The sequence below is a fragment of the Euprymna scolopes genome, chromosome 43 (genome assembly GCF_053919585.1).
Source record: "Euprymna scolopes isolate OS-2025 chromosome 43, ASM5391958v1, whole genome shotgun sequence".
NCBI classification, from domain to species: Eukaryota; Metazoa; Mollusca; class Cephalopoda; order Sepiida; family Sepiolidae; genus Euprymna; species Euprymna scolopes.
In genome coordinates, this window is record NC_136524.1 from 38,985,008 (window position 1) to 39,011,537 (window position 26,530).

Below are 26,530 nucleotides of genomic sequence, written 5' to 3' on the forward strand. Positions count from 1 at the left end.
AGTTGCCAACCCCTACTTTAGAGCATGGATACAGCATCCTATCCACTGCAGTTTGGCAGTCTCTCATTATAATGGTTCTCTGTGCCACTGGATCAAGGCTTATCATACCATGAGAATATCATGGCATTGTCCCTGTGCAATAATCTTCTCACTATAAAATTATTCATGCACAGACGAATCTACGGTGGTGCAAATTTGGACCAAAGGAATTGGAGTACTGTGCCACTAATCATTTAAACTAGCTAGTCACTGTCCACAAAGCTACTATCACATTTGAGGTTGCCTGTTGTTAGAACCTCACGGACGTTGGAGATTAGCGCCACAGAGCCTTAACAGCATTGATACAAACTATGGAGTTTCGGTGCACCTGTTGTGCCAGATCCTGTGTCTCCAGCCTTGGGTTGTACAGCCACTGCCGAAAGTACAGATGAGTTTTCAAAACAAAGCATGTTCTTCGAACACACACACACACACACATGAATAAATGTATTTTATTTTTATTTAATTCCTTTTCAGATAATGCAGAAATATGTACTAAATGTCCAGAGCATCCGGAAAAGAGGGATCAAAGGAAAAGAGAAGATGGTGAGATTTACATTGAATGTCGGATTTGTTTTCTTTCTTTAAAAATTTTGTTTTTTCTCTTGTTAATCCCAAATAAGGTATATTGACACTTGGACATAACGACACTTGGGACCATGTCTACAGGGGACTATGTAAAGAGATGATCAAGATGTCTGTTCACATTACATTTAAATTTCTGCATGTTAGTCAGTCAGAGAAGCAGAGGACAGGGAGGGAATTCCAAAATTTAGCAGTCCAAAGGAAAGAAACTATTAAAGTAGGTTATTCAGCATCTAGGGATCTCAACAGCAAAGAGGTGGAATTTTGCCATGTGTCAAGTTAATCAGATGTATGTACGTCAAGGGGGCACAAGCTCTGAGTTCATCAAAGCACATTCCATCAAAATGCTTATTAAATAGGCACAGAAATGTAACATTGCAGCGGTTGGACAGAGGTTGGAGTTTGGCCGATAATGCAGGACCTATTAGATTCGAGACTCTTTTTTGAACTCTCTCAGAATGTGAGAGGTACATGCCCAACATATAAAAACATTTGGAAAAGGATTAACAGTGGTATTCTCCTTTTCTCCCCTGTACCCATCTTAGTACTGAAGGGTATATTGATGCCTCTGTTCAGTCTCAAAAGACCCCCCCCCCCATAGGGGCAGCTGTGCATCTAATTGTGAGGCAAGGGATGCACAAGTTCAAACCACACCTCTCCTGAATCAGCACTGCTTGAGTCTAGTGGCAAGGAGAAGTTCAGGACAACTGGAAACAATACCGACAATGTGGAGAGCACATACAGCACCTGAAATTCTTAAATGGTAACCCATTTAGTATTGACCAGGTTCGGCATTAACTTTGGTGATCCCGCGGGTGTGTCAACGTGATTATGCCGTACTGAAGGATGCATCAGTGTATTTCCTGTGTTACAAGATCGAACTGTTAAATTTGACAATGATTACAAAAAAAACAAAAAGGAAAAATTGTTGGATAATCTAGGTTCAGCTTGGTTAAGCTAGATGCTATATCATTGTTATTTTATGTCTTGTATAGTTCAACCTCTCTAAGTTGGTGTCTAACAACGTTTGCATATAGAGAGCTTCTGGGACTATCTTCATAACTGCCAACATGCAAAATGAATATTAAATGAAAGTTTGTAGAAATCCATCCTGCAATTCATAACTTAGCCAGGGAAAGGATGAAGAGGATGAGAATTATGATACCAATAGCTTTCTGCTGTCGAACTGGGCTGTGATTCTGTTCAATCCTCTGAGGTTCACACTGTAAAGTTTTACTTTATCTCCAAAACGAGGTTAGTTTATTTTCAATCTCTCCTAGTGGAGTAATAACACAAAGGCAAGCAAGATTTTTAGAAGAATATCAATTTTAATAAAATCTGTTAAAAATTGATTCACAAAGTATCCAAATGTTAATTTTCGTTTTTTTTGTATACCTGCAAAATATTAACTCTTAAAACAAAAATTACTTGTGTATCACAGTAACTAAAACGAGGAATCACAGTTTAGGTATTATGTTCAGAGTACAAAAATGGGTAAATATACTAAGGTGCTCTTATTAAGGGCCTGCTCAGGCATTTTGTGTAGGCCAGAGTATGCTTATCCTAGTATGTTGGATTCTCAAAACCACATCTGATCTTATGCCTGACCTCCTCATAAAGAGGTAGACCATGAGGGAGCTGAATGAAAATACAATATAACAAACAAAAACAAGAAACCCTTTCTGTCATACTGTAGCATAGCAACAGACAAAATGGAGGTGAGGTGTAAATTTTGTTTTGACTGAGTGTCTCTTTAAAAATCTACCAAAAATCAGGTAATTATGGAATTATGAAATTTTCACCAATTATTAAGTGAAGAATGAACTTTAGAAAAGTGTAATTACCTTCCATAATTGATATATATATATATATATATATATATATATTTATTTCTTGCAACATTATATTGTCATGCATTTTTTTCTATCTAAGCAAAGAATTTCTAATTTTTCTGAAGAGTATATGCACAAAAAGAGCCAGTATTGATGTAATAATAACCCATTATTTCTGCATAACAAAATGTATCTGTAACAAATGTACCGAAATTGTAGCACTGGAGAAGCTGTTTTGTATGAAAAATAAATATTTGGATCTTGAAATGTAAGCATGTTATTCTGGAAAAGTAAACATGTTATGAAATAAAATACTCATCAAGTGCACTTGAAACCAAATCACAACGTAATATTAGGAAAATAAACAAATATTTTACTTGTTTGAAATTTATAACAAATATATTTCGGAGGTAGACTCCATCTTCAGTGTGTTGTTTTGTTTCTTTTTTTTCTTTTCCTTCCTTGCCATGTTGTAAATTTGGAGCAAGAAGTCTGTTTGTATAGAGCCGCGTGTTGTATCTGGCGGTTGTATTTTGCAATGTTTGAACTGTGCGTAGGTAACGTGAGAATAACGTCAAGAATGAGATTTCAATAGAAACGTTTTAATTTGAATAAAATAAAATATGCATTATTGAAACAAAACAACATACTGAAGATGGAGTATACCTCCGAAATATATTTATGTTATAAATTTCAAACAAGTAAAATATTTGTTTATTTTCCTAATATTACGTTGTGATTTGGTTTCAAGCGCACTTGATGAGTATTTTATTCAAATTTAAACAACGTTTCTATTGAAATCTCATTCTTGACGATAATCATTCAAACACTAGTGTTTAAATATATGATTAAGTTGCAGTTTTAATCATTTAGAACTGCTTTAAAGCTTCACTGCTCACTCATTTTTTCAAACAAATTTAAAACTATTATTACAGTTTATAGATCACTTTCTCAGCTATATTGTGAAAATTTTTTTTTCAATTTTCGTTCAGTAAAACAAGTTATGATAAATTTACTGGTGTTCAAAATAAATAAAAAAAATGTAAGGAGGTGAGCGACTTTTTTTTATGACTGGTTTCTATAGCAACCACGTCGCTTCAGCGGCTACTGTTGCTACCAATTCACCGCTCTCACGAAAAGAAAGGTAATAAGTGAAATAGAGAGGATAAAAGAATGAAAGGGAGATAATTGGAAGGATTTTATTGAAAGCAGACGAGTGCCATACATTGTTATTATATATGTGTATGTTATGTTTAACGCGGGCAAAAAAATAAGACAGAAATTAAACAAAGAACAAGTGAATTTACTGGTAGCCTGGAAAAATCATGGATTACAATAGAAAAATATGAGCATGAAAAGTAATATGGTTAAGCTTAAACATGGCAAAGTAAAGGACTAGTTGTTAAAACTGGAAAAGAAAAGAACAAGATATTCTAGTACAAAATATAATAAATTTATAACTTAAATTATTGCAGTATTAAGAATTTTTTTAAAAATTCAATTTATAACATTATATAATCAATTCTTAATGTTGCAATATTTGAAATTATAAATTGTATTTTTTTACTAGAATATCTTGTCCTTTTCTTTTCCAGTTTTAACAACTAGTCCTTTACTTTTCCCTGTTTAAGCTTAACCATATTACTTTTCATGCTCGCATTTTTCTATTGAAATATATATATATATATATATATATATATATATATATATATATAATCATCCACATACAGTGCTGTTTCGCTGTATCACAGCTCATCAGTGCGGCTAGACAGGCAACTAACTCAAGCCAGGATCGAAACCGATCGCCCGTGCGATAGTTAAGGCTTTTAACCCTTACGCTAAATCGGCAGCTGCTGTGCAGGTAGTGAATTAACAATGTTTTGGCATTGTCCGAATACCCAAGCTCGATTTGTTTACACAAAGAGCATCGCTTTATATAGCAATACACATGAAAAAATTGAAATAGCATTGAATATTTCAATATTGGTATGCATAGAAAGAGCTTGATGAGCTAAGAAAGAATCTTTTTAAATTTTTGAAATCTGATTAAAATTAAGGAAGTTATGGCTATTTTTGTACCTCACACGTTTGGATATTTTTCCCTCTTTAAGACCATATGCGTTTCGTCACATTTTTTGCACTACTTTTTCAGTAAAAATGTCATATCTTTGTTAAAACACAAGACTAAGAAATGAAATTTACCATATAAGTGTATTTTTGTACAAGGAATCAGAATATGCAACTGAAAATCTCCCAAAGTTTATGGTTTCCAAATAATCTGCAGTAAATGTGCATAAATATGCAGCAATTCCTTATAAATGCCATGTATCCATAAACAGAAAAGAAGTTGGAGAACTTAAAGTTGAATTGTAATGTGCTTTATGTACAAAAAACTTAAATCTAAACATAAGACCATTTAAAAATGAATATATTGCAATATTTCTTTAGTATTATTGTAGATTAACACCTTCTGTTTAACCCCACTCAACTCCTTCTGACCACCCCTCCAAAATGTGATTCTACCTTTTTAGGAAATTATGTATAAAATGCCATGAAATACTTTAATGAAAGATAAACAAATTATTTTAGAATTGAATGTAAAATAAGTTCCTATTACAGGTCATTCTAGCATTTTAGGGCAGTTAATTTTTTTTTTCTATGGGAAAATATGCATGCTTTTTTTTTTTTTAAGATGATTATGTGTAGTTTTAAGAGGGTTTCTATGCAATGAGAATATGAGGAGGGTTGCCATTCGGTCTTTGAATTAATTGTAGGGCTAAGGAAAATTATGTGCGAACATACTGAAAACTTGACAGAGACAAAGCTAACAAAAACAATATTAGAGGGGGAGCGGTTAGTTTCACAAAAATTTAATGTAAAATAATTCATAATTTCCTGGCCATTCTAGCATTTTAGGACAGTTAACCAATTTATTTTTATGTGTATTTTTCTTTAAGGAAGGGTCTATTTTTTGTTTGTTTTAGATGCTTGTATGTGGCTTACAGAGATATTTTGTTGGGGGGGGGGGGCGCTTGCCACTCGAACTTAGTGTTATTGTTAGGGTTAAAGAGTGTTTTAGGAGGAGACTTGCCACACATAATTTGTATTAGAGGTAAAGTTAAGAGAGCTTTTTTTCAAAGAGAGCGTTCAAAAATTTGTTGATTTCTATTTTCGAGATTGAAGGTGTTAATTCCATAGGCCGTTTATACTACGCTGGAGCAGGTTGTAAAATATCTTTCGCTTAATAAGTAGAAAAAAAAATAACAAAATAGAAAGCTTCCTAATTGTAGTTTGATGTGTTTTCTAACTGCTTTTAAAATTTCAAGAATATTGATATAGATTTTGAGGGTTTGTATTACTATACACATAGATTCGAAAAAGTTGTCAAAAAAAACAAATATATAACAAATAAATGTTATCAAAAGCAAGTTACTTTTCTACCTAACTGGATAATTTTTTAGTGTTTTTATTTAATGTAACATGTTTATTCAGCTTGAAAACAGTGTTTACTAATGTTTTGGAAAATTTAAAATGGCGCCCGCCGCCCGACTCTCTTGAAACGGTGAGTTTGGGGAAAAGAGTTAAAAATAAAAAAGTAGACAAAATACTGCTAGAAACTCGCTCAATATGTTACCGTAACATAGGCTGACATATATTCGGTGAGTTTTTAACAGTATTTTGTATAGTTTTTTTTTATTTTTAACTCCTTTTCTCAAACTTACCGTGTCAAAGAGAGTCGGGCCGGGCGCTATTTTTAATTTTCCAATACATCGGTAAACACTGTATGTATTTCGAGCTGAATAAACATGTTACATTGAATAAAAACACAAAAAATATATCCAGTTAGGTAGAAAAGTAACTTATCTTGCCTTTGATAACATTTATTTGTTATATATTTGTTTTTTGACAACTTTTTCGAATCTATGTATGAACGAGATTTTGATACTTATTTTGATTTAAAAAAAACAAACATTTGTGGCTGTTCGCAGTAAAACATTGTTTTAATTCGTTGTTCAAGACTAATTTAAAGAATAAAAGTGCATGCAAGCTTCCTAATTGTAGTTTTTGTTTTTTAACCATGTTTTTAAATTTGACGAGCTATGTAAGAAATTGCAACAGATTCATAATGCCGAATTGGTTGGGATTGTTATTATACATTCTGAAAACCGAATAGTTCTAAACTAATGTTATTCTGATAACAAAATAGCTCTCATTAAACGTATAAGAACATTTATATTCATATTTTCATATTTTTCTTAATTCGTTCTTGAATAAAAATTAAAGAACGCGTGTTGTTTACACTGTGCTGTGCTATGGCTGATTCTACAGGCTGAAGCTGCTGCTGCTTCTTTAAAATACTAACTTCATTTGACCAAATTCGAGAAATATAACAATTTTTTTTTCGGGTAGGTCCTTTTAAATTATCAATTACCGTGGTCCTACTCAACATAAAATAATACTTTTAATTGATAAAGATAGTAAAAAGATTGATTTACTTACTACTGGGTGTCCGAATAATTTTTTTTTCAAAATGTTCAATACTCGTCATATTAAAGTCTTATTTTTAACACGACAAAAAAAGAAATGGTCAAAAATATTTCGGACACTTGACAGTATTAAGATTAACACCTCTTCTAATTGGTTCCCAAATTTCATGACGAAATTCTTCATACAATCACGGTACGGACCTTTAGAAAACGGGGGGTCATTACAAAACCTTACCGAAAACGCCATTTTATGACGTTCACATTTTTATCACTTTATTTGCTTAAAACTCTTAAAATATATAATGTACATTCATATTTATTAATTCATTTGAAAGTATATTCATTTCCGAACAAAACAGTAGTAATTTGAAGACTTGAAGTGCTTTGGTTTAAAAAATATGGCTATTTTAGTAGAACTACCTTGAAATCTGTGATTATCCAAAGCGTTTTTTCGTCCGTGTGTATTACTACTTTATATGCTAATGGTATATCGTGTATCACTTCCCAATATACTCAACTCAAGATAAGGAGCATTATAGTCATCCACATACAGTACTGTTTTGCTGTATCACAACTCATCAGTGTGGCTAGACAGGCAACTACCTCAAACCAAGATCGAAACTGACCGCCCATGCGACAGTCAAGGCTTTGAACCATTACGCTAAATCGGCAGCTATATACAACCTACATAAACATAAGGGAGGTGAATAAAAATGCAGTGAAACAAAGAAAAACAAGAAATGGATAACGATGGTGACATTAATTTTTTTTTCTTTTTCAATTTCAGATCAAGAATCTTCGCAACTAATGAAATTTTTCCAAGGTTTTACGACATCTTCTGTGCCATTCGAGGTAAATTCATTTTCTTTTATTTTCTTTTATTTTAATACTTTAACATTTTTGTTGCCATCACTTCCACATGTTTATTGCACACTGCACTCTATTTAACAACCATCACTATTAATCTAACCAAGAGACCCGTTATGTGTTTTTTTTTTATATAAAAATTAAAATAAATTGCATTAATACAATCTAGGATCAGTGATTAAAATATTCATTTTTTTTTTTTTTTTTTTTTTTTTTTCACAATTCTTAGATTTCAGATTTTTGCATAATAACCACTTTTTTTTTTTCACTTACATCTATATAAAAATACAAGAGACACTCCAGAATGAAATATTAGGAAATAAAAAGTTAACCTTTGTTTTTTAGATTTTTTCTTTGTAAACAATGTCATATATATACTTTTAATTGAAGGGGTTTTAAACAATGAATATACTTTTAATTAGTTTTTAAACAATGAATATACTTTTAATTAGTTTTTAAACAATGAATATACTTTTAATTAGTTTTTAAACAATGAATATACTTTTAATTAGTTTTTAAACAATTAATATACTTTTAATTAGTTTTTAAACAATTAATATACTTTTAATTAGTTTTTAAATAATTAATATACTTTTAATTAGTTTTTAAACAATGTGTATACTTTTAATTAGTTTTTAAACAATGTGTATACTTTTAATTGAGGGTATTTAAACAATGTGTGTAGTTTAAAAAACATAAAACAAAAACAATTTTTCTCTACAAAACAGCCAAACTAAGCGACATGAATAAATATTTAAAGATATATAGAACTTGAAGCATAAAGACTTTTGCCAAAATGATTGGATCGTAAAAGGGTTGATATGCTGTAAAACAAAACCACCAAACTAAACGCCATGAATAAATATTTGAAAATATAAACAACTTGAGCATAAAAACTTTTCCACAAATTATTGGATTTTGTATTCATTACATTAAAACGGTTGATATGCTGTAAATCACAGCAACTAAACCAAATATCATAAATAAATATTTAAAGATATAGAAAAAAGGGTTCAGGCCAAGATCAAAGTGTAGTATCTGTTCTGATGCTGCACTACAGTTTATTGGTCTTGGTTAATGGAGAAATCCTTCATGACTGATACATTTTTCATGTTCCTAACCAGAGTGGCCCTTTTTGGGAGCTGGTTTCCTCCTCACATTAAAAAAAACAACCTCGTGTCTAACTCTGACCTTTTGGGGAAGCAAGTAAAAAAAAAAAAAAAAATTAAAGATATAAAAAAAAACTATAAAAGTATACAGCCTTTTTTTCCCCACAAAATTACTGGATTTGGCATTAAAGAACTCTAAAGGGTTTGATATGTTATAAAAGAAAGCTACCAAACTTTTTTTTTTCTGCATCTCGTTCTGGATTGTCTATTGTATATTGGATCCTTTTAATGTTTTCAGAGCATGAGTGTAGTTTCATATATTATTTAGAAAAATATATCTTTACATACATTTACATGTTAATGATAGTTATTTAACCAACTTATTTGCTAGTTATCACCAAAAAAAAAAAAAAAAAGTCTCTTGTAATAAGTAAAAAAAAAAAAAAAAAAAAAAAAAAAAAAAAATTGTTTTCTCTTTAGATTTTAACATTTTAACTGCATTTAGTATTTTTCTCAATTGTAATACTTATCACTTTAATATATGTTAGACATTTCTTTTCTCTTTATTATACATTTTAATGATGTTTTAACTATGTATCTTCTTGAAATAATTTTAGTGTTAAATTTATTGGTTAAGTTTTAAAAAATTAAAAAAAAAAAGACAGATCAATTTTGACTTCTCTATTTTGTTTAGCGGAAATCATGCTGATATGTACCAAGGAAAGGCCCATTCTGATTAATGTTATTTCAAGTTTACTTTTAAAAGTTTGCATAAAAAAAATTGTCTTTTGAAATGCTTCTTTCTAATAATAACGTTATAAGTGAAATATATTTTTTAGTATGAATGAATTTTTACCTGCATAAAAGGGAATACAAACATGTTGGCAAGTTGAAATGAACATTTTGCATTTCAGCTTGTCAACATGTTCTGCATGCCTTATCTGTTTATCCAAACAAAGATTTTACTTGTTATAAACCGTACTTGGTGTATGATGACTATTTCCTGTTAATTTCAGTGTTATGTTAGTTTAAGAGTTTATTGGTTAAATATTTAGGTGCAGACATCTATTTTATCTACATAAATTAATGTGAAAGCTTTCAATCAGATAAGGTAATTTTCAATTTTTGTATTTTTTCGATAATAGTTCCATCGGAGATATAAATTTTCTCAAGGATAGACATTGCATCTAAGTGTTGATCACAGTAGTATTTATTTATTTTTTTTTTGTTTTTGTCCACCCACCTTTAGTCGGAGGACCAGAAAAAAGTGCATCTAGTTGTTGATTAAAGTTTTTTTTTGTCTCCCGACAAAAGGTGTGTTGACCTGTAAATTCACCCTTGTTAAAAATAAAATGATTCTGAAAAAGAAGCATTTCAAAGTAAAAGCTGTTTTGTGTAGAGTTTTAAAATAAGACTGAAGTTACGTAAACATTAATCAGAAGGTATTTTTTATTAGCATAACACTGATATGACTTCTGCTAAACAGAAAGTGGAAGTCCAAACGATGTAAATATGATTAAAGTGAAACTGCATAGCTGGTTTTAAGTTGCATCAGTTTGAGTCTATCCATTACATCTTTGCATTGTTCTGCCTCCTATAAACTTTAATTTCTTCTCACAAGTTTTTTTAAAACTTATTTGTCTCAAATTATTAAATATCCATTATAATAGTGCAAAAACATTATTTTAAAAATAAGTGTTATGTCCAAGACTTGTTTTTTAATAGCAGTCAATAACACTGGGAACAATGTTGGTACTTATACAGAATACAACTATGTTATCGTGGGCATATTCCAAGCAGATTACGTAAATTGATGGAACTGGCAGAAATGCTTAGCCAATGAAATCACAGCAGTCAAACACTTGGTGAATGGTATCCTTTTACTTATCAAATTTAGATTAGTTTTAAAAATAAAAAAAAAGACCCTCCCCCTCTCAATGTTAAGAATTTTAATTTTAATTTTAGCATGGTCTCTAACCTGTACAAGTACTTTTTTTTTTTTTTTAAATTAAAATCACCGTAATGCGTTAAACATTAACAATTTTTTTTAGTAAAAAGAAGAAAAACAGTTTTTGTTTGGCATCTTAAGAACTAGCCAGCATTTTCGTAACCTCATAGAAATAACCTCTGTTAGGTACATTGCGATGATAATGTAGACTTTATTCTGCATATGTACCAAAAAGTTAAACATTATTTCTATTAGTTCAGGGTTCGTACAGATTTGAAAAGTCCTTGAATTTTGACTTTTGCCTTGAAAAGGCCTTATTTCTATAATTACCGTGAAAAATCTTTGAAAATTTGGAAAATATCTTTAAAAGGCCTTGAAAATTGTATTCATTATGCCCATTAAAAGTTTGTGTCAAAATATTAAAAATAAAATCAAAATAAATACTATTAAATTACTTTTTAAAGTATTAATAAAAAATATGCTTAAAATATTTTTTAAATATTGAAAATAAAGTTTGAAATTGCATAGTATTATTGTGGATACAAGAGTTATGTCCCTTTATGACAAAACTACGTTGGGTAGTTTCATGACAAAGATTCAAATTTCCGTCTATCTTTGTTCTAATTTATAAATTAAATTAAAAGCTGTAAATAAAGTTAATATTTGAAATGAAATAAAAAGCATTTAAAACTGATTTGAAAAGATTAGAAAATGATGCAGGTAGGTTGTAAAGTAATTTTTATAGGCTATGGTAACATTTATTTGTTGTATATTTTATTTGTTTAAATTTTTTACCACTTTTTCGAATTGGTGTGGTTGTAAAACAAACACCAAATTTTGTTTTGAAAACTTGAATTTTGTCCAGAGAAGGCCTTGAAAAACTTTGAAAATCCTTGAAAATGGACATCGAAAAATCCTTGAAAAATGTACGTTGAAAAGTCCTTGAAAAATGTACGTTGAAAAGTCCTTGAAAAATGTACGTTGAAAAGTCCTTGAAAAATGTACGTTGAAAAGTCCTTGAAAAATGTACGTTGAAAAGTCCTTGAAAAATGTACGTTGAAAAGTCCTTGAAAAAAGTACGTTGAAAAGTCCTTAAAAAATGTACGTTGGAAAGTCCTTGAAAAATGTACGTTGGAAAGTCCTTGAAAATGGACATCGAAAAATCCTTGAAAATGTACGTTGAAAAGTCCTTAAAAAATGTGCGTTGAAAAGTCCTTGAAAAATGTACATTGAAAAGTCCTTGAAAATGGATGTTGAAAATCTGTACGAACCCTGTAGTATTATTTTGATTATTCAGATTACTATTCTTATTTTAATTATTTTCGCAATATTTCTGCGTGTGTATTGAAAAGAATAATTCTAAATAGTACATTAAAACACTGTAAAGAAAATCTTTCCACGATTTGACTATTATAGCTTTTCAACAAAGACCTGTACATACAAATCTGCTTCAACAACCATTTAAGCCAATTCCTGATGTGTGTTTTTGGAAATTATAGATTCATGTTTTTTTGGCTAGACAGCTACTTCTAACAATATTTTTACACACAAGAAGCCATAGTTATTTTCACTTCCATATTCAAATCTACTGCATCCACTTGCGCTAGGTAGTATTTTTTTATATAGGTTAACTATTCGCCGTCGAACTGTTCGTATATCTTTTTCTTTTATTCTTGCTATCGCCTGCTACTCTATATTTTCAAACTAAATAATGAATGCTCTCTTCAATTAGACTTTATTCAAGCATTTTGATTGACTGTTTTAAATACTTCCTTTAACATACCTGATTGACAGAATGAACAAAATAGCAGATTGGTATTCATAGAAAAAAAGAGCAGTCTTCAGAGTTGAGATGACAATAGACACAGTATTTGTACTTTTAGATATTTAGTTTTGGAAAATTTACTTCCATATTTCTTAATAATTTGTGTAGCAACAAACAATTTGTTCTCGGATCATGCCAGGCACATAAAACCATTTCTTCAGGCTTCTACTTTTCCTCTTCAGTTTTTGCTTTATATATGCTTCCACAACACCAAAACAATAGATAGTAGTGATGGGACGATTTCCATGATTTTCCTGATACAATTACCGATTGTGATTCTCTTAAAACCTGAAATATTTAGCTATGGAGTTGTTGTTTATTTTACTTTTAATTTTTGAATTGCCGTAAAAACCCATGTAACATACGTTTTTACAAACGTAAAAATGTACTTGTATGGGATGGAAGTGGGGGTGGGGGCTGATCTATATATATATATTTCTCTTACTGGCACTTTGAAAATCAATAAATATTTATCATTTTATCGTTAGTATCAGTAATAGAAAATTAAGTGTTTAACAAAAATTAAAAACAAAAAAAAACATTTAAAAGAATAGTTTTTGGCATTGAAAAATAAAGTGCAAATTTTTGCAGTACTTATTCCAATACGCACCTCTTTCAAAAGTTCAGAGTTTTCTAATTTCGATTAATTGTCCCAACACTAATAGATAGTATACAAATTAAGAGAGTAGTGAAATTTTCTTTTTCCTAATACTTCTAACTTTAACACGATTTACAAAATGGTTCCTCAAACACTGGTGTTTCATGCTTACACACTCATCAGTGTAGGAAGTGATAATTACTGCTGGTGATTTGAACCCAGTCACAAAATCACTCTTTATTTCATAGGATAGCATTCTACCTCAAGACCACCAGCAATTAACACAAGAATTGAGGGAAATTAAGTACTTATGTCAAATTAGCAGGCATATACATAGCAAACTGTATTTCTCTCTCTCTCTCTCTCTATATATATATATATATATATATATATATATATTAGCAAAAGTACACGTTGTTGACTGGGTTCAAAAACAGCCTACAGGAAATGGACTCTGATTTATGAAAGTATGATAGGTTATGAAAAGGAAGGGTTGTAAAGAGATAGCTTCAAATTTTGAGGATATCAAAACCAAAGCAAAATATGATGAGAGTAAAAATAAAATAGATAAACCCCATAATTTATTATACCATAACTGTTCACACTGAAACACTTATCACAATATTCTGTGGATCTATATTAAAAAACCTTGTTAAACTTTGTGAAATTTCCATTCTATGGAGGTCAGGTGCGAACGAACACCCCATAATTTTATTATACCATATTTCTTCAAACTGAAACATAATTATCAAAGTATACTTACACAGATAGATACGAAAAGTCTTTATTAAAGTTTGTGCCTATTTCCATTCTATGGAGGCCAGGCGTGAACGCAGACCCCACAATTTTATTATATCATCCCTATTTAAGTTAAAATATACTTATCAAAGTATTCTTATGTACATCTATATCAAAAACACTTGTAAACGTTTTTTTTTTTTTTTAATTTTTAAAATTTTTATTTCCATACTTTGTGAACCAGGCGCGAACGCAGACCCCCACAATTTTAATGAACCACTGTTCTGCCAGATCAAACATACCCATTCCTGTGTCTCGATACATCTTCTATCATTATATGTAATCAGTTTTTTAAAATAGTCAACCATATAGGAGCCTATTCGTGACACACACACACATTCAGCTTTATATTATATATATATATATATATATATATATATATATATATATATATATAGATTCAGCCACTCTGATGAGTCGTAGACGATGAAACACATGTCAGTGGATGATTATATTTTAAAAACTATATATATATATATATATATATTCATTCATTGATGCAACATAAAATGTCTTCAGATTAATTGCTTCTCACCAGCGTTTCCAACAGATGTATATTAACTTTTGATCACTAAAACCGACATGAAATAGCTGCATGTTTGACATTCTCTATCTTATCTCTAATGGCTTTTTTAATTCTTATTTTCATTTGTTCACTGCTATTTTATTTATTTTTTGAACATTTGATCACTAAAAGCATCACAAAATCAAACACACATATACATGTGTGTGTGACAGTCATTACAAGTCTTGATCAGCTTGCCTTTTTCTTGCTTACCTTCAGTTGAGATGTGCATGCTTTTGTTTATTCAACCTTAGCTGAAATATCTCTTTTTGATACAGCACCAAGTGGTGACATGATCATCGGATCATTATTCTATAAAAATTTGTTGAATCTATGGCAATTCATTAAACTTTTTAGACAACGTTAGAAATAATAATCCACCTAGGAAATAATGTTTCAATGTTTAAAGGGAAATGACTCTTGTACCCAAAAGACATTTTCAACATGAATTATCTCACCCTGATTTGACCAGATGACAATAAACAGGAACATTCAAATGGAAGACACTTACCCAAATCGGTGCAGACTATTAAAATCTTGTTTCATTGTAATTCTTTTGTTTGTAAATTGCTAATAAATCATTTATTATTGTTGATCTATATAGAATCGCTTTCATCCATTTATTTCTTAATATTTTGTCTTATCATTTTGCATAACCATCATTGCTATCATCATCATTTTTATCATCTCTCCTGTTTCTAATAGCATGGAGTCTAAATTAACACTGTCATCAAGGCACGCACCCCCAAACCATAAACCATAGTCATATCATTCCTCTGCATCCCCAGAAAGCTTGAGCTAGTGAGAGATCAAAATTCACTCTCATGTAAAATGACACTACGGACATAGTTGTTGTATACTTGACCTCAAAAGTGAATGACAGGTTTAGATAGGAAGAATCTCACGTTAATCATATCATCTGCATTTATCTGCATTTAATAGTTCTGATTTTTTATTTTTTTATTTTATTAATGTACTTACATTTGTTTCGGGTTAAATATAGTACCAGTGGTACTTTACCTGGGCATAAAACCAAACTGCATTTCATCTGTGCTTATCTAACTTATATGTTCCTATTTACTTGCCTCCCCATGAGGGCAGAGTTGAATACAATGTCGGTTTTTAATGTGAGGAAAATCCAGCTCCCCCAAAAAGGTGCAATCTGTATAGGAACAAAAATAAAAATTGTCTCAGCCATGAAGGACTTCTCCTCCATTGACAGAGGACAGAAAAGTAAAGTGTAAAGGGTGAAGTGTAGCATCAAAACAGATACTACACTGTGATCTTGTTCCTAACTTTCAAAACCTGATCCATCAATTAAATAACTCTGTAATTACCACTACTTAGTGTTTCCACTTATTGCCTCCATTATGTCTTGAGAGACAATGGACACCTGCTACAAAGACGTGTAATTGTGAGACTAGGATTGCACAATCGTCAACCAGACCAGAAACAACGCCGAGATAAGTGGAGAGCACGTATTTCCAAATGGTCACCATTGGTAGTGACCAGGTTTGCTGTTGCTTAATTTTGGGAACCGGTGTGTCAATGTAATTATGCCGTATGCTACTACTTTACCCTTGAAATAATTCGTAATTCTATTAAGGTCCCAATCTTTTGGAATATCCTCATTTTTTTTTTTTTTATATGATTTGTCGAGTCTTTGATCATCTCGATGGTTGTTTCACCTACAGCGATCAACATTTCTTCAATAATGCCTGCAAGTCTTCCAGCTTCACCTTTCTTCATCTTACTCACAACTGAATCACACTGATGAAGTTGCTAGTTAATAAAAACTTACTCACAACTTCCGATACCGTTTCTTTCTTGATTCTTATAGTGTAGCCACATACTGCTTTGACAACTCATAGATTTTCATGGTTCCGTGAAAACTTAGTATTTACCATTTTCTAATAATGACACTTCTAAGCATCCCTTTTGTTATGCTTGTTGGTTGGTAGCGCTCCATTGTTATATCAGATGCACCCCCCTTCAACAATATCCATATCTGCCTTTGCCATTTGCTTAGGTGTCAAAAATAATTCATCCTCTTGGTTATCCCTTTGTAGTATAAATACAGAAATCTGGCTTTCTCAGTCCTCTTGGCTTTGTATATTTTTCTTTTTGGTGCCCTCCATATCTCCAGATACACATCCTTATTCTATGTTATCCACTGTTGCCTGTGTGTCCACTTTTCTTGGAACTTCTCAACTTCCTCATTTCATTATTATATCACCCTATGTCTTTGAGCCCTCCCATCCACTTACAAGCCTAGTTTGTGTCTTCCACTGTTCTTTCCTATTTCATCAATATGGTAGCCGAATACTCCATCACTTAGTCTCCAAATTCGCATTTCACACGTTCTTCATTCAACCTTAACACTTACCTCCACTTTCCTCTGTGGATAAACTTTCTCTTTACCGCCTTTATCCCCACCCCTTCATATTTCAATGTCAGAATCTATTACATCTTATACTTATTGTTGGCAAGCTTTTGATCTTAACATAATATTTTTTTTATAGCTCTTACATCAAGTAGCTTCATGCCTTATCTGGAGCTATTTCAATAAAAATATATTTCTGCCACAATGCCTGATAGTCCTCAAGTTTTACCTTTCTTCGTCTTACTCACAGCTTCCTGTACCGTTTCTTTATCAATTCTTATATTTAAATGAGATATTGCTTCTACAACTTCAAGATTTTCTTGGTTCCATGAAAACTAAGTATTCAAAAATTTCTTATAGTATCATTTCCAAAGATCCCTTTTGTTGTGTCGATTTGTTTTTAACAGTCTACTTTGGAATACACTTCTCTCCAGCAATATTCATGCCATCTGTTTAGCTGTCTTGATTAATTCATGTGGTTCTTTCTATTTACCCACAATTCTAGTTTGTTACCTCTAACAGCATATCTATCAGCATCATTCACACTTCCTGTTGTGAATCTGATAATTGACTTCATCTCCAAACTCATATTTCATTTGTTCTTCATCCAACCTCCACACCTTTTATCCTTGCCTCATGAGATTTATTGAGCACTAGCGAGGTGTACCCAGCATTGCCCGGGTGTTTGGAGGTGTGGGTGGAAACTCCAGGGGTGGGGGGGTTAAAAAAAAAAAAGTATCAGGATCGAACCCGAACACTCGAGGCAAAGCTGTAAATTAAAGTGTGAAAAAAACAAAACAAACGTGCGACGTTAACCATTGCCCCACCGCAAGATGCTAATGGAAACACGTTTGAATTTATTTAATTACTTGGATTTGGCAGGTGCCCGTTTTAATGAGTTAATGAGGTCAAGTTTGACTGTGGGGCGGGAACGCTTCCCAAGATGTTATAGGAAAAAGACTAGCCCACATGCGGCGAGCGACAAATGTTGAATATTTATCTTCCCGAAATCGAGCAAATTAAATAGACAGGCGAGCTTCGTTGTTAACTGTGAGATATTACGATTTATATGTGATATAAAAAGTTTTAAAAAGTTGTGAACTGATCGACCGCTTCTCTGAAAAAAGCCTTTTGTAGACATACAGAAAAAGCGACCACATACATACATTTTCGCTTTTATATTTATAGATTAAATTGCAACTAACTAGTTAGCACTGTATCACAGTTTCTTAAGAGCTTTCTGTTTATTTAGCAGATAATTTGTAACAAGATTTAAAAAAAAAAAATGGTGTTAGCAGCCAACGTGTCCATTGTGAGACCAAATTCTTAAATTCTTTCTCTTTCAATATTCTTATTGCTCAAAATCTCCAGGTGTCTTTCTGTAACAGAGCACAGACATGCGTGTGGAGACCGTATACAAATTCTGAGCCGTGTGTGAACTGACTTAACAGCGAGGAAGAAAAGAAAAAGATAGATAAGAACGTGTGTGCAGACTGAGGATCACAATCAGGATTGCCATCACGGTTTATTCAGGAAATTTCCCTGGAAGAAAATGTTGTTTAAACAGAGAAAAAGTGAATCAAGTTTTTCATTGTTTTCCATACACGTGTAAAAGCGTGTAACGTTAAATTTCTGACATGATTATTCAAATCCCCCGCCACAGCAAATACTTCTTGCTCATCAACTTTTCTAGTTGCTTATCTTTATGAATCTATGACCAGACTATGTATGTAGTTTTGTTGTCATATTTGAGCTAGTTAATCTGTGTCCCATTTGCAGGTTCTTGATGAAGTGCAGAAATGTATCTAATATGATTGGACCCAACCCTTTCTTCTCTGTAATCGCTCTCTCACAGACTGGATGTAGCTCATCTCGGTCTTTTCTATAATATACTCCCTGCTTCCTTTTTTCCAGCTTGTTTAACTCATTCATCTAGTGGTCTCCATCAATTTGCTGTTTTGATATTTCATTGTAATATAGCTTCTTATTCCAGTAGCTTTTTTTCAAAAACTGTAAGGTTGTGAAACTATTGCTCACTATTTTTCTCCTGCCTAGTCTGGTGTTTTTTTTTCTTTTCCTTATATTAAGTGACTTCATGCCTTGTCTCAAGCAATTTACATTAAATATAATGATGTTATAAAAAGTAATCTTTTTGCATTTTTTTTACTCAAGCCACATTGTGATGTATAAACAGATAAACCCGCAAAATAGTTTTTATTAACTAGCAACTTCATCAGCGTGATTCAGTCAATTATACATCGGATTTCAATCACTTTATCTATCTTTCTGCTATAAAAATACCAACACCACCTGTTCCATTTTGATTTTCAACTCAATACAACTTAGAATCTTTCATTTTTTTTTTTGTTCTGCAATCATTCTAGCAGATTTATCACTGCAACAAGTTTCTTGTACAGAATGTAGGTCAATAATCTTCTCTCAAGAAACCCATCAAACTTTCCATGCAAATTTCCAACATTTAAACTCATCATCATGGAAGGGTTGCTCGGACCAAACTGACTCTTTTCCTCTCTATCTTCCATAACTTTAGGAAGATTTTCACATTGTAAGCCAGTGTCTTCTGTCAATAATTTTGTGTACATCTTAACAGGTCTTCCTACTTTAGCGGTTCCATATTTAGGATCCCACAGTACCTCATTATTGACAACCTCATTTTTTCTTCTGTGGCAATGGCCGGCATATCGTGTTCTTCTTTCTCTTATTACTGAAGAGATCTGGTCAGCCAACTATACAGATGACTAATGGTTGAGTGTATTTTACAGTTTAAGTTTAAAACTGCATGGAGCATACTAGTGTAAGTTCCATCTTAAGTTTTTTACTGAGAGTCCATGCTGGTGAACCATAAAGTAGTACTGTTTCCATTACAGAAAAAGTTTTTCTTGATCTGTTCTGAGAGGGCAGATTTCCATATAACTTTCAGCCAATTAAGTGTACTCTAAGCCTTGGCTATTTTGACGGGGACGCCTTTTTGCGGTGGATGTGATGTGTCTGTCGAGATATTCAGGCATCTACTTGTTTGAGTGGTGTTCTGTCTAGTGTTGTAATTGGGCTGGTTTGGTGGAAGGATATATATTGTTTTAGTTGCATTTGTATGCAGTCCAATCATATTAACTGACTCTTCCAGGATACGTATAAACTTTTGTGCATTAGCATTGTCATCAGCTAACAAAGCAAGATGATCAGCATAATCGATATCGGTAATTTTCTTTGCTGGATGAATATCATCTGCTTCTTGCTGGAGACAATGTTAGGCCATATTTCCTATAGTGTTTCAGTACGTAATCGAGACAGATCAAAAATAAGAAGTCGGAATCACATCCAGAGAGTGCACCATGGCTTTAGTATTCTTATATAGGATCATTATGGCTGAAACAATTTCTTTTATATGCCAAGAAAATATCTTTCTTTTTTCTGTGAACAAAAGCTTTCGAAAAATCTATGAACAGCAATATAGCCGTTAGTTGCTTTGCTTTGACTTCTTCAAAATTTTACTGATTGTTGATCGGCTTTTCCTGAACTCATTTTGATTTCTTCTGAGCATCGCTTCCATTTCAGGTTGCATTCTATTGAGAAGCATCCTATTGTATACTTTTGTAGCTATTGGTGTAAGTAAGATGCCTCTATAATCATTTGTCTGAACTAAGATCTCCTTTCTTTCGGAAGGGCAGTATGCAACTTTCAGTTCATGACTTAGTCGTACTACCCTTGTACACTTCGGTACAATAATATAGAAGAATGTCGTTAAACTTATCAGTTTTCTATACTTAAGGTGAAATTTTGTCAAGACCAACTGCTTTCTTATTTTAATTTCCTCAAATATTTCCAATTTATTTTCAGTGAATAGCCTGGTTTTTATTACTAACTCATGTTCGCGATTAATTTGGATGGTGGAATCAGATATAGGCTCTTTTCTGAATAGATTTTGAAAATGACACTTCCATTTCTTCAAGCGCTTGTCTTGGATATTTGCTTTGGTCTTGGTCTTAGTAACTCTTTTTCTGCCTGTAATATCATTGACTGTTTGCCATGCAAGTGAAGATTGTTTTATTTTTGATGGCATTTTGTGATTTTATCGAGTTTAGACTGTTTCTGCTTTTCTTTGAAATATGTAACTTCTAAATGTTTCTGAGCTTCTTGATTTTTCAATTACTTTCCTAACCGGTTGTTAATGAAAATTTCCAATAAAAATAATGTATGTTCGATCAATTCCTAAAATCACACTTTTCACCAGTAATGATTAATGCCGAAGAAATATTCATAAAAAAACTAATTAAAAATAGGTCACCGTGACATAATATTAAATATTATTACGTGCATAAAAGGTATACGGTGTGGGTGCCCGGAAAACCCGTCCCGGGAAAACTCGTCTCTGGAAAACCCGTGCCTGGAAAAATCCCCCCTTTTTGCTAGGTAGGAAAACTGGTCCATTATTGAATAAATATCGATTGAAAACACATTTTATTATCGTTCTTGAAGGAGATATTATTTTTAAAAGAGACTATGCATCCCCATAATATTTAAAAAAATTTATTTTTAACTCTTGCTTAAAAAAATAAACTTGATACGAAAAACGAAACCAAATATTTATTTAAAAAATACTCTAGTTTTAACACTTTTTGTGTCATTATGAAACAAAAATAAATAAAGAAAACATGTGTATTCAAAGAAAGCAATTATTTTATTTAGAAGAATTCAGTTTAAATAATTCTTGTGTTATTACAAAACAAAAAAGAAAACACGGTCTTATGTAATTTTGGTACTGCGCTGAAATAATTTTATTATTTCGAAAGCCATTCTTAACATCGGGAGGGGAGGGTATCGCTGAAAAGTCATTTCAGGGGCAATTGTGCAGTACTTAAAAATATACAAATTTATTTTGTTTTGGAGGTGGGGGGAGGCTCATTTTAAAACTATATCTACCTCAGTATTTTCTTTAATTTTCGGACATTTTTTGTTAAAAATTATTTACTAAGTAATGTTGAGTGCGACATTACTTGTTATTTTTTTTTAATTAAATAAACTCTTTAAAATAAGTTGAAAGACCAAAAACTTTCAAAGTTAGGTAGAAAACGAAAACTTAGAAAAATCAATTTAATTTTTTTAAAACAATAAACATGTAAAAATATTTTTAAAAATATTATGAGATGTGCATTATTACCTAAAAATATACAAATTTATTTTCTTTTGGAAGGGGGTGGGGGCTCGTTTTAAAACTATATCTACCATAATATTTTCTTTAATTTTCTATTTTTGAGCAATTATCCTCCTAAGACATGATTCTCTTATGTCGGACATTTTTTGTTCATAAGTAACACTCGACATTACTGGATTTTTTTTTTTTTTTTTTTAACTAAATAAACTCTTTAAAATAAGTTGAAAGACCAAAAACTTTCAAAGCTAGGTAGAAAACGAAAACTTAGAAAAATTAATTTAATTTTTTTAAAACAACAGTAAACAAGTAAAAATATGTTTACAAAAATATTATGGGATGTGTATTCTCTTTTAAAGACAATATCTTCTTCCAGAACGGTCATAAAATGTTTTCAATCAATATTTATTCAATAAGGGACCAGTTTTCCTACCTAGCAAAAGGGGACGAGTTTTCCGGGGACAAGTTTTCCTAAATTCAAGGTATACTCATGGACATGCATGTTTCTAGCTTTCAGCCGTCATCAGCATGGGTAAGGATCGAACTCATGACCTCAGCATTTGCAATCTGGTGTTCTACCAAGCAAGCTACGATGATTCACCTCTTAAATGCATGTTTTTTTGTTTTTTTTTATCACTTTTAAATTGACAAACTATAAGCACTTGTACCTCCCTGATATGACTACCACCGACAAACCCGACAAGCAACTAAGCCCCACCCCTTTACAGTCGAGATCCCTAGGTGTAAGAAAGCCTTTTACTCCAATAGTTTCCCAACTGTACTGATATGCAGAAGTTCATGTGTAATGTGAACAAACATCTTGCTACTCATCTCCCTTCATAATGCCCCTGCAAATTATGTCCCCGATAGTTGCCCCCTACTTCAAAGTGGCGCTGTGCCTTGTTTAGGGTGAAAATTGATTAAAAAAAAAAAAAATTAAAAAAACATTTAAGATTTGTTGTTGGTATTTTTTTATTTAATTTTTTATATTTTTTTATTAGCAGTAACAACAACTTTGAAATGCTGTTGTTTCATGCATGTAATGATATTTAATAATAAAAATAAATAAATACATCCCATAAAAATAAGGAGCGTCTTGTTATTCGTTTTTATATATATATATATATATATATATATATATATATATATTTAAATAAATGTTTGGAGGTACAGAATTTATATACAATTTTGAAAATAATAAGCAGAAGTTTCTCGAGAGCTCTTTCGGCTATCATCTCATCAGGAGAAAATCGATAGCGTACAAAATAATATTGTTGAAAATAAAGAGTTCTAATGGGAAACTTATTGAATGTGCCAAAAGTATGGGGGCACTAAAATAAATTTAATGTTTAAAAAACGATTAAAATATTGGCACAACGAGGGGAAAGAAAAAAAAAAACAAAAAACGGGAGAAAACGTTAATAAATTTATTTTAGTGTCCCCGTACTTTTGGCACATTCAATAAGTTCCCCATTAGAACTCTTTATTTTCGACATATTATTTTATACGCTATCGATTTTCTCCTGATGAGATGATAGCCGAAAGAGCTCTTCAGAAACTTCCGCTTATTATTTTCAAAACTGTGTGTGTGTGTATGTATGTATATATATATATATATATATATATATATATATATATATATATATATATATATGAATGAATAATAAAAAGAGCTTAAAGCTCTTTAAAAAAAAAATGTTGAGGTAGCGGAAAAAATGAATAAGCGTTTTGAAGTTGTCACTTAAAAAAAATAAAAAACGCCAACAACAAATCTTAAATTAAAAAGTGATAAAAAACAAAAAAATGTACATCAAGTAGTGAATCATCGTAGCTCATTTGGTAGAATACCAGATTGCGGATGCTGGTGTCATGTGTTTGATACTAACCCATGTTGATGACTGCTGGGAGCTAGAAACATGCATGTCCATGGGTAGACCTTTTTATGCACATATTTAATTATATAAATAAATACATCCTCTAAGAATAAAGGGGTGATTCATTTATTTTTATATATAATATATATAGCAAATAATACTCAATAATAACAAAAAATAATATTGTATTCAATAATAACAAAAAGAGCTTAAAGCTCTTTAAAACACTGCTGAGGTAGCAGAAAAAAAAAAAATGACTGTATCGATGTTATTATTGCTAACAAAAACAAAACGGCAACAATAAATCTTATATATAGAATCAAACATGCAGATTTGAAAATACAGACATTTTTAAAACATTAATTTTATATTTGTCTCAAATTTTGTTGCCTGGAAAATTAGGCAATAGGAAATTGCAAAGTAAGTTCTCTTTAGAAAAGAAATGTAATTGGTCCTCTGATAGTAATTAACTCCCTTTTATCAATCTGTTCGTTTGCACTTTTCTCAATAACCATGCCTTGGATTTTATTTTTTTGGGGGGGGGGGATTTTGCACAAACATTAGTCATGGTAAAAATGAATTGTTGGCAAAACAGATTTAGGGGCAATTTTATCCCTATAATGGTCCCTGGGGGGTCCATTATAGGGATAAAATTGCCCCAAAATCGTTCATCTGTTCATCTATCCAAACATTTTTGTCGGTAACCATGCCTTGGATTTTTTTATTTTTTATTTTTTTTTTTATAAATTTTGCACAAACATTTGTCATAGTGAAAAAATGTCTGCAGAGGAGGAAACTGATGGCATGGTCAGATTGAAAAAATCTATTCTTTCGTTTGAAAAAATCTATTCTATCAACACGAGTTCTTGGATTAGTTGATGTAGAATAATTACGTTCTTGGATTAGTTGATGTAGAATAATTACGTTCTTGGATTAGTTGATGTAGAATAATTACGTTCTTGGATTAGTTGATGTAGAATAATTATGTTCTTGGATTAGTTGATGTAGAATAATTATGTTCTTGGATTAGTTGATGTAAAATGATTACATTTTTGGATTAGTTGATGTAAAATGATTACATTTTTGGATTAGTTGATGTAGAATAATTATGTTCTTGGATTAGTTGATGTAGAATAATTATGTTCTTGGGTTAGTTGATGTAAAATGATTACATTTTTGGGTTAATTGATGCAGAATGATTACGTTCTTGGATTAGATGTAGAATAATTACGTTCTTGGATTAGATGTAGAATAATTACGTTCTTGGATTAGATGTAGAATAATTACGTTCTTGGATTAGATGTAGAATAATTACGTTCTTGGATTAGATGTAGAATAATTACGTTCTTGGATTAGATGTAGAATAATTACGTTCTTGGATTAGATGTAGAATAATTACGTTCTTGGATTAGATGTAGAATAATTACGTTCTTGGATCAGATGTAGAATAATTACGTTCTTGGATTAGATGTAGAATGATTACGTTCTTGGGTTAGTTGATGTAGAATGATTACAATTTTGGGTTAGTTGATGTAGAATGATTACATTTTTGGGTTAGTTGATGTAGAATGATTACATTTTTGGGTTAGTTGATTTAGAATGATTACATTTTTGGGTTAGTTGATTTAGAATGATTACATTTTTGGGTTAGTTGATTTAGAATGATTACATTTTTGGGTTAGTTGATTTAGAATGATTACATTTTTTGGTTAGTTGATGTAGAATGATTACATTTTTTGGTTAGTTGATGTAGAATGATTACATTTTTTGGTTAGTTGATGTAGAATGATTACATTTTTTGGTTAGTTGATGTAGAATGATTATGTTCTTGGGTTAGTTGATGTAGAATGATTGTTCAGCTCATAGTAGAAAGCCAATGGAAACATGGATGGAATTCATAATGATAGGCCTAGGAGAAAGAGAGATAAGTAAGGATCCAGAGATATGTTAGTTACAAAATCAATTTTAAAAAAGCCATTTAGAACCTGCTAAAATGATGATTTTGCTTGTAGACTCTCTAATATACATATCTTTCTGTTAGGTCATTTAGTTTTGCAATTTTTATACAGTACGTAACATAGTGTGAAATTTGAGACAGACGAGACATATTTCTGTTGCTTGGGTTGCTGATGGAACAAGTCTGATGCTTTAAAACTGGAATATTCAAATGAAACCAGTTCATCACTTATAAGCAAAATCAGAGCATCTACCAGATGAATTTTAATATATATATATATATATATATATATATATATATATACTTCAGAATAAAACTATCTAACAATCAACTGGTATGGAAACCTGTGATTATAAGTTTTACAAGATATTACTGGCAGTAATATTCTATAAGTACTATTCCACCTAAATAAGAATTGCTCGATATACAAGATAGAGCAAATAAATCAAATTTTAATCATTCAATGAATTTAAAAATTTATGACGTGAAATGT

The 26,530-nt window shown here is 31.3% G+C and overlaps 1 protein-coding gene across 8 annotated transcripts in view; it reads left to right on the top strand.

Annotated features, from left to right (window-relative positions):
* Positions 1-26,530, top strand: part of LOC145268301 (serine/threonine-protein kinase MRCK alpha-like) — a 350,826-nt gene that overhangs the window by 183,583 nt on the left and 140,713 nt on the right. For all 8 annotated transcript variants that reach the window (XM_080123725.1, XM_080123727.1, XM_080123729.1 and 5 more), the window contains exons 22-23: positions 517-585; positions 7,731-7,795. In XM_080123725.1, coding sequence (XP_079979851.1) covers positions 517-585; positions 7,731-7,795 — 134 coding nt within the window. The remainder of the gene's footprint in view (positions 1-516; positions 586-7,730; positions 7,796-26,530) is intronic.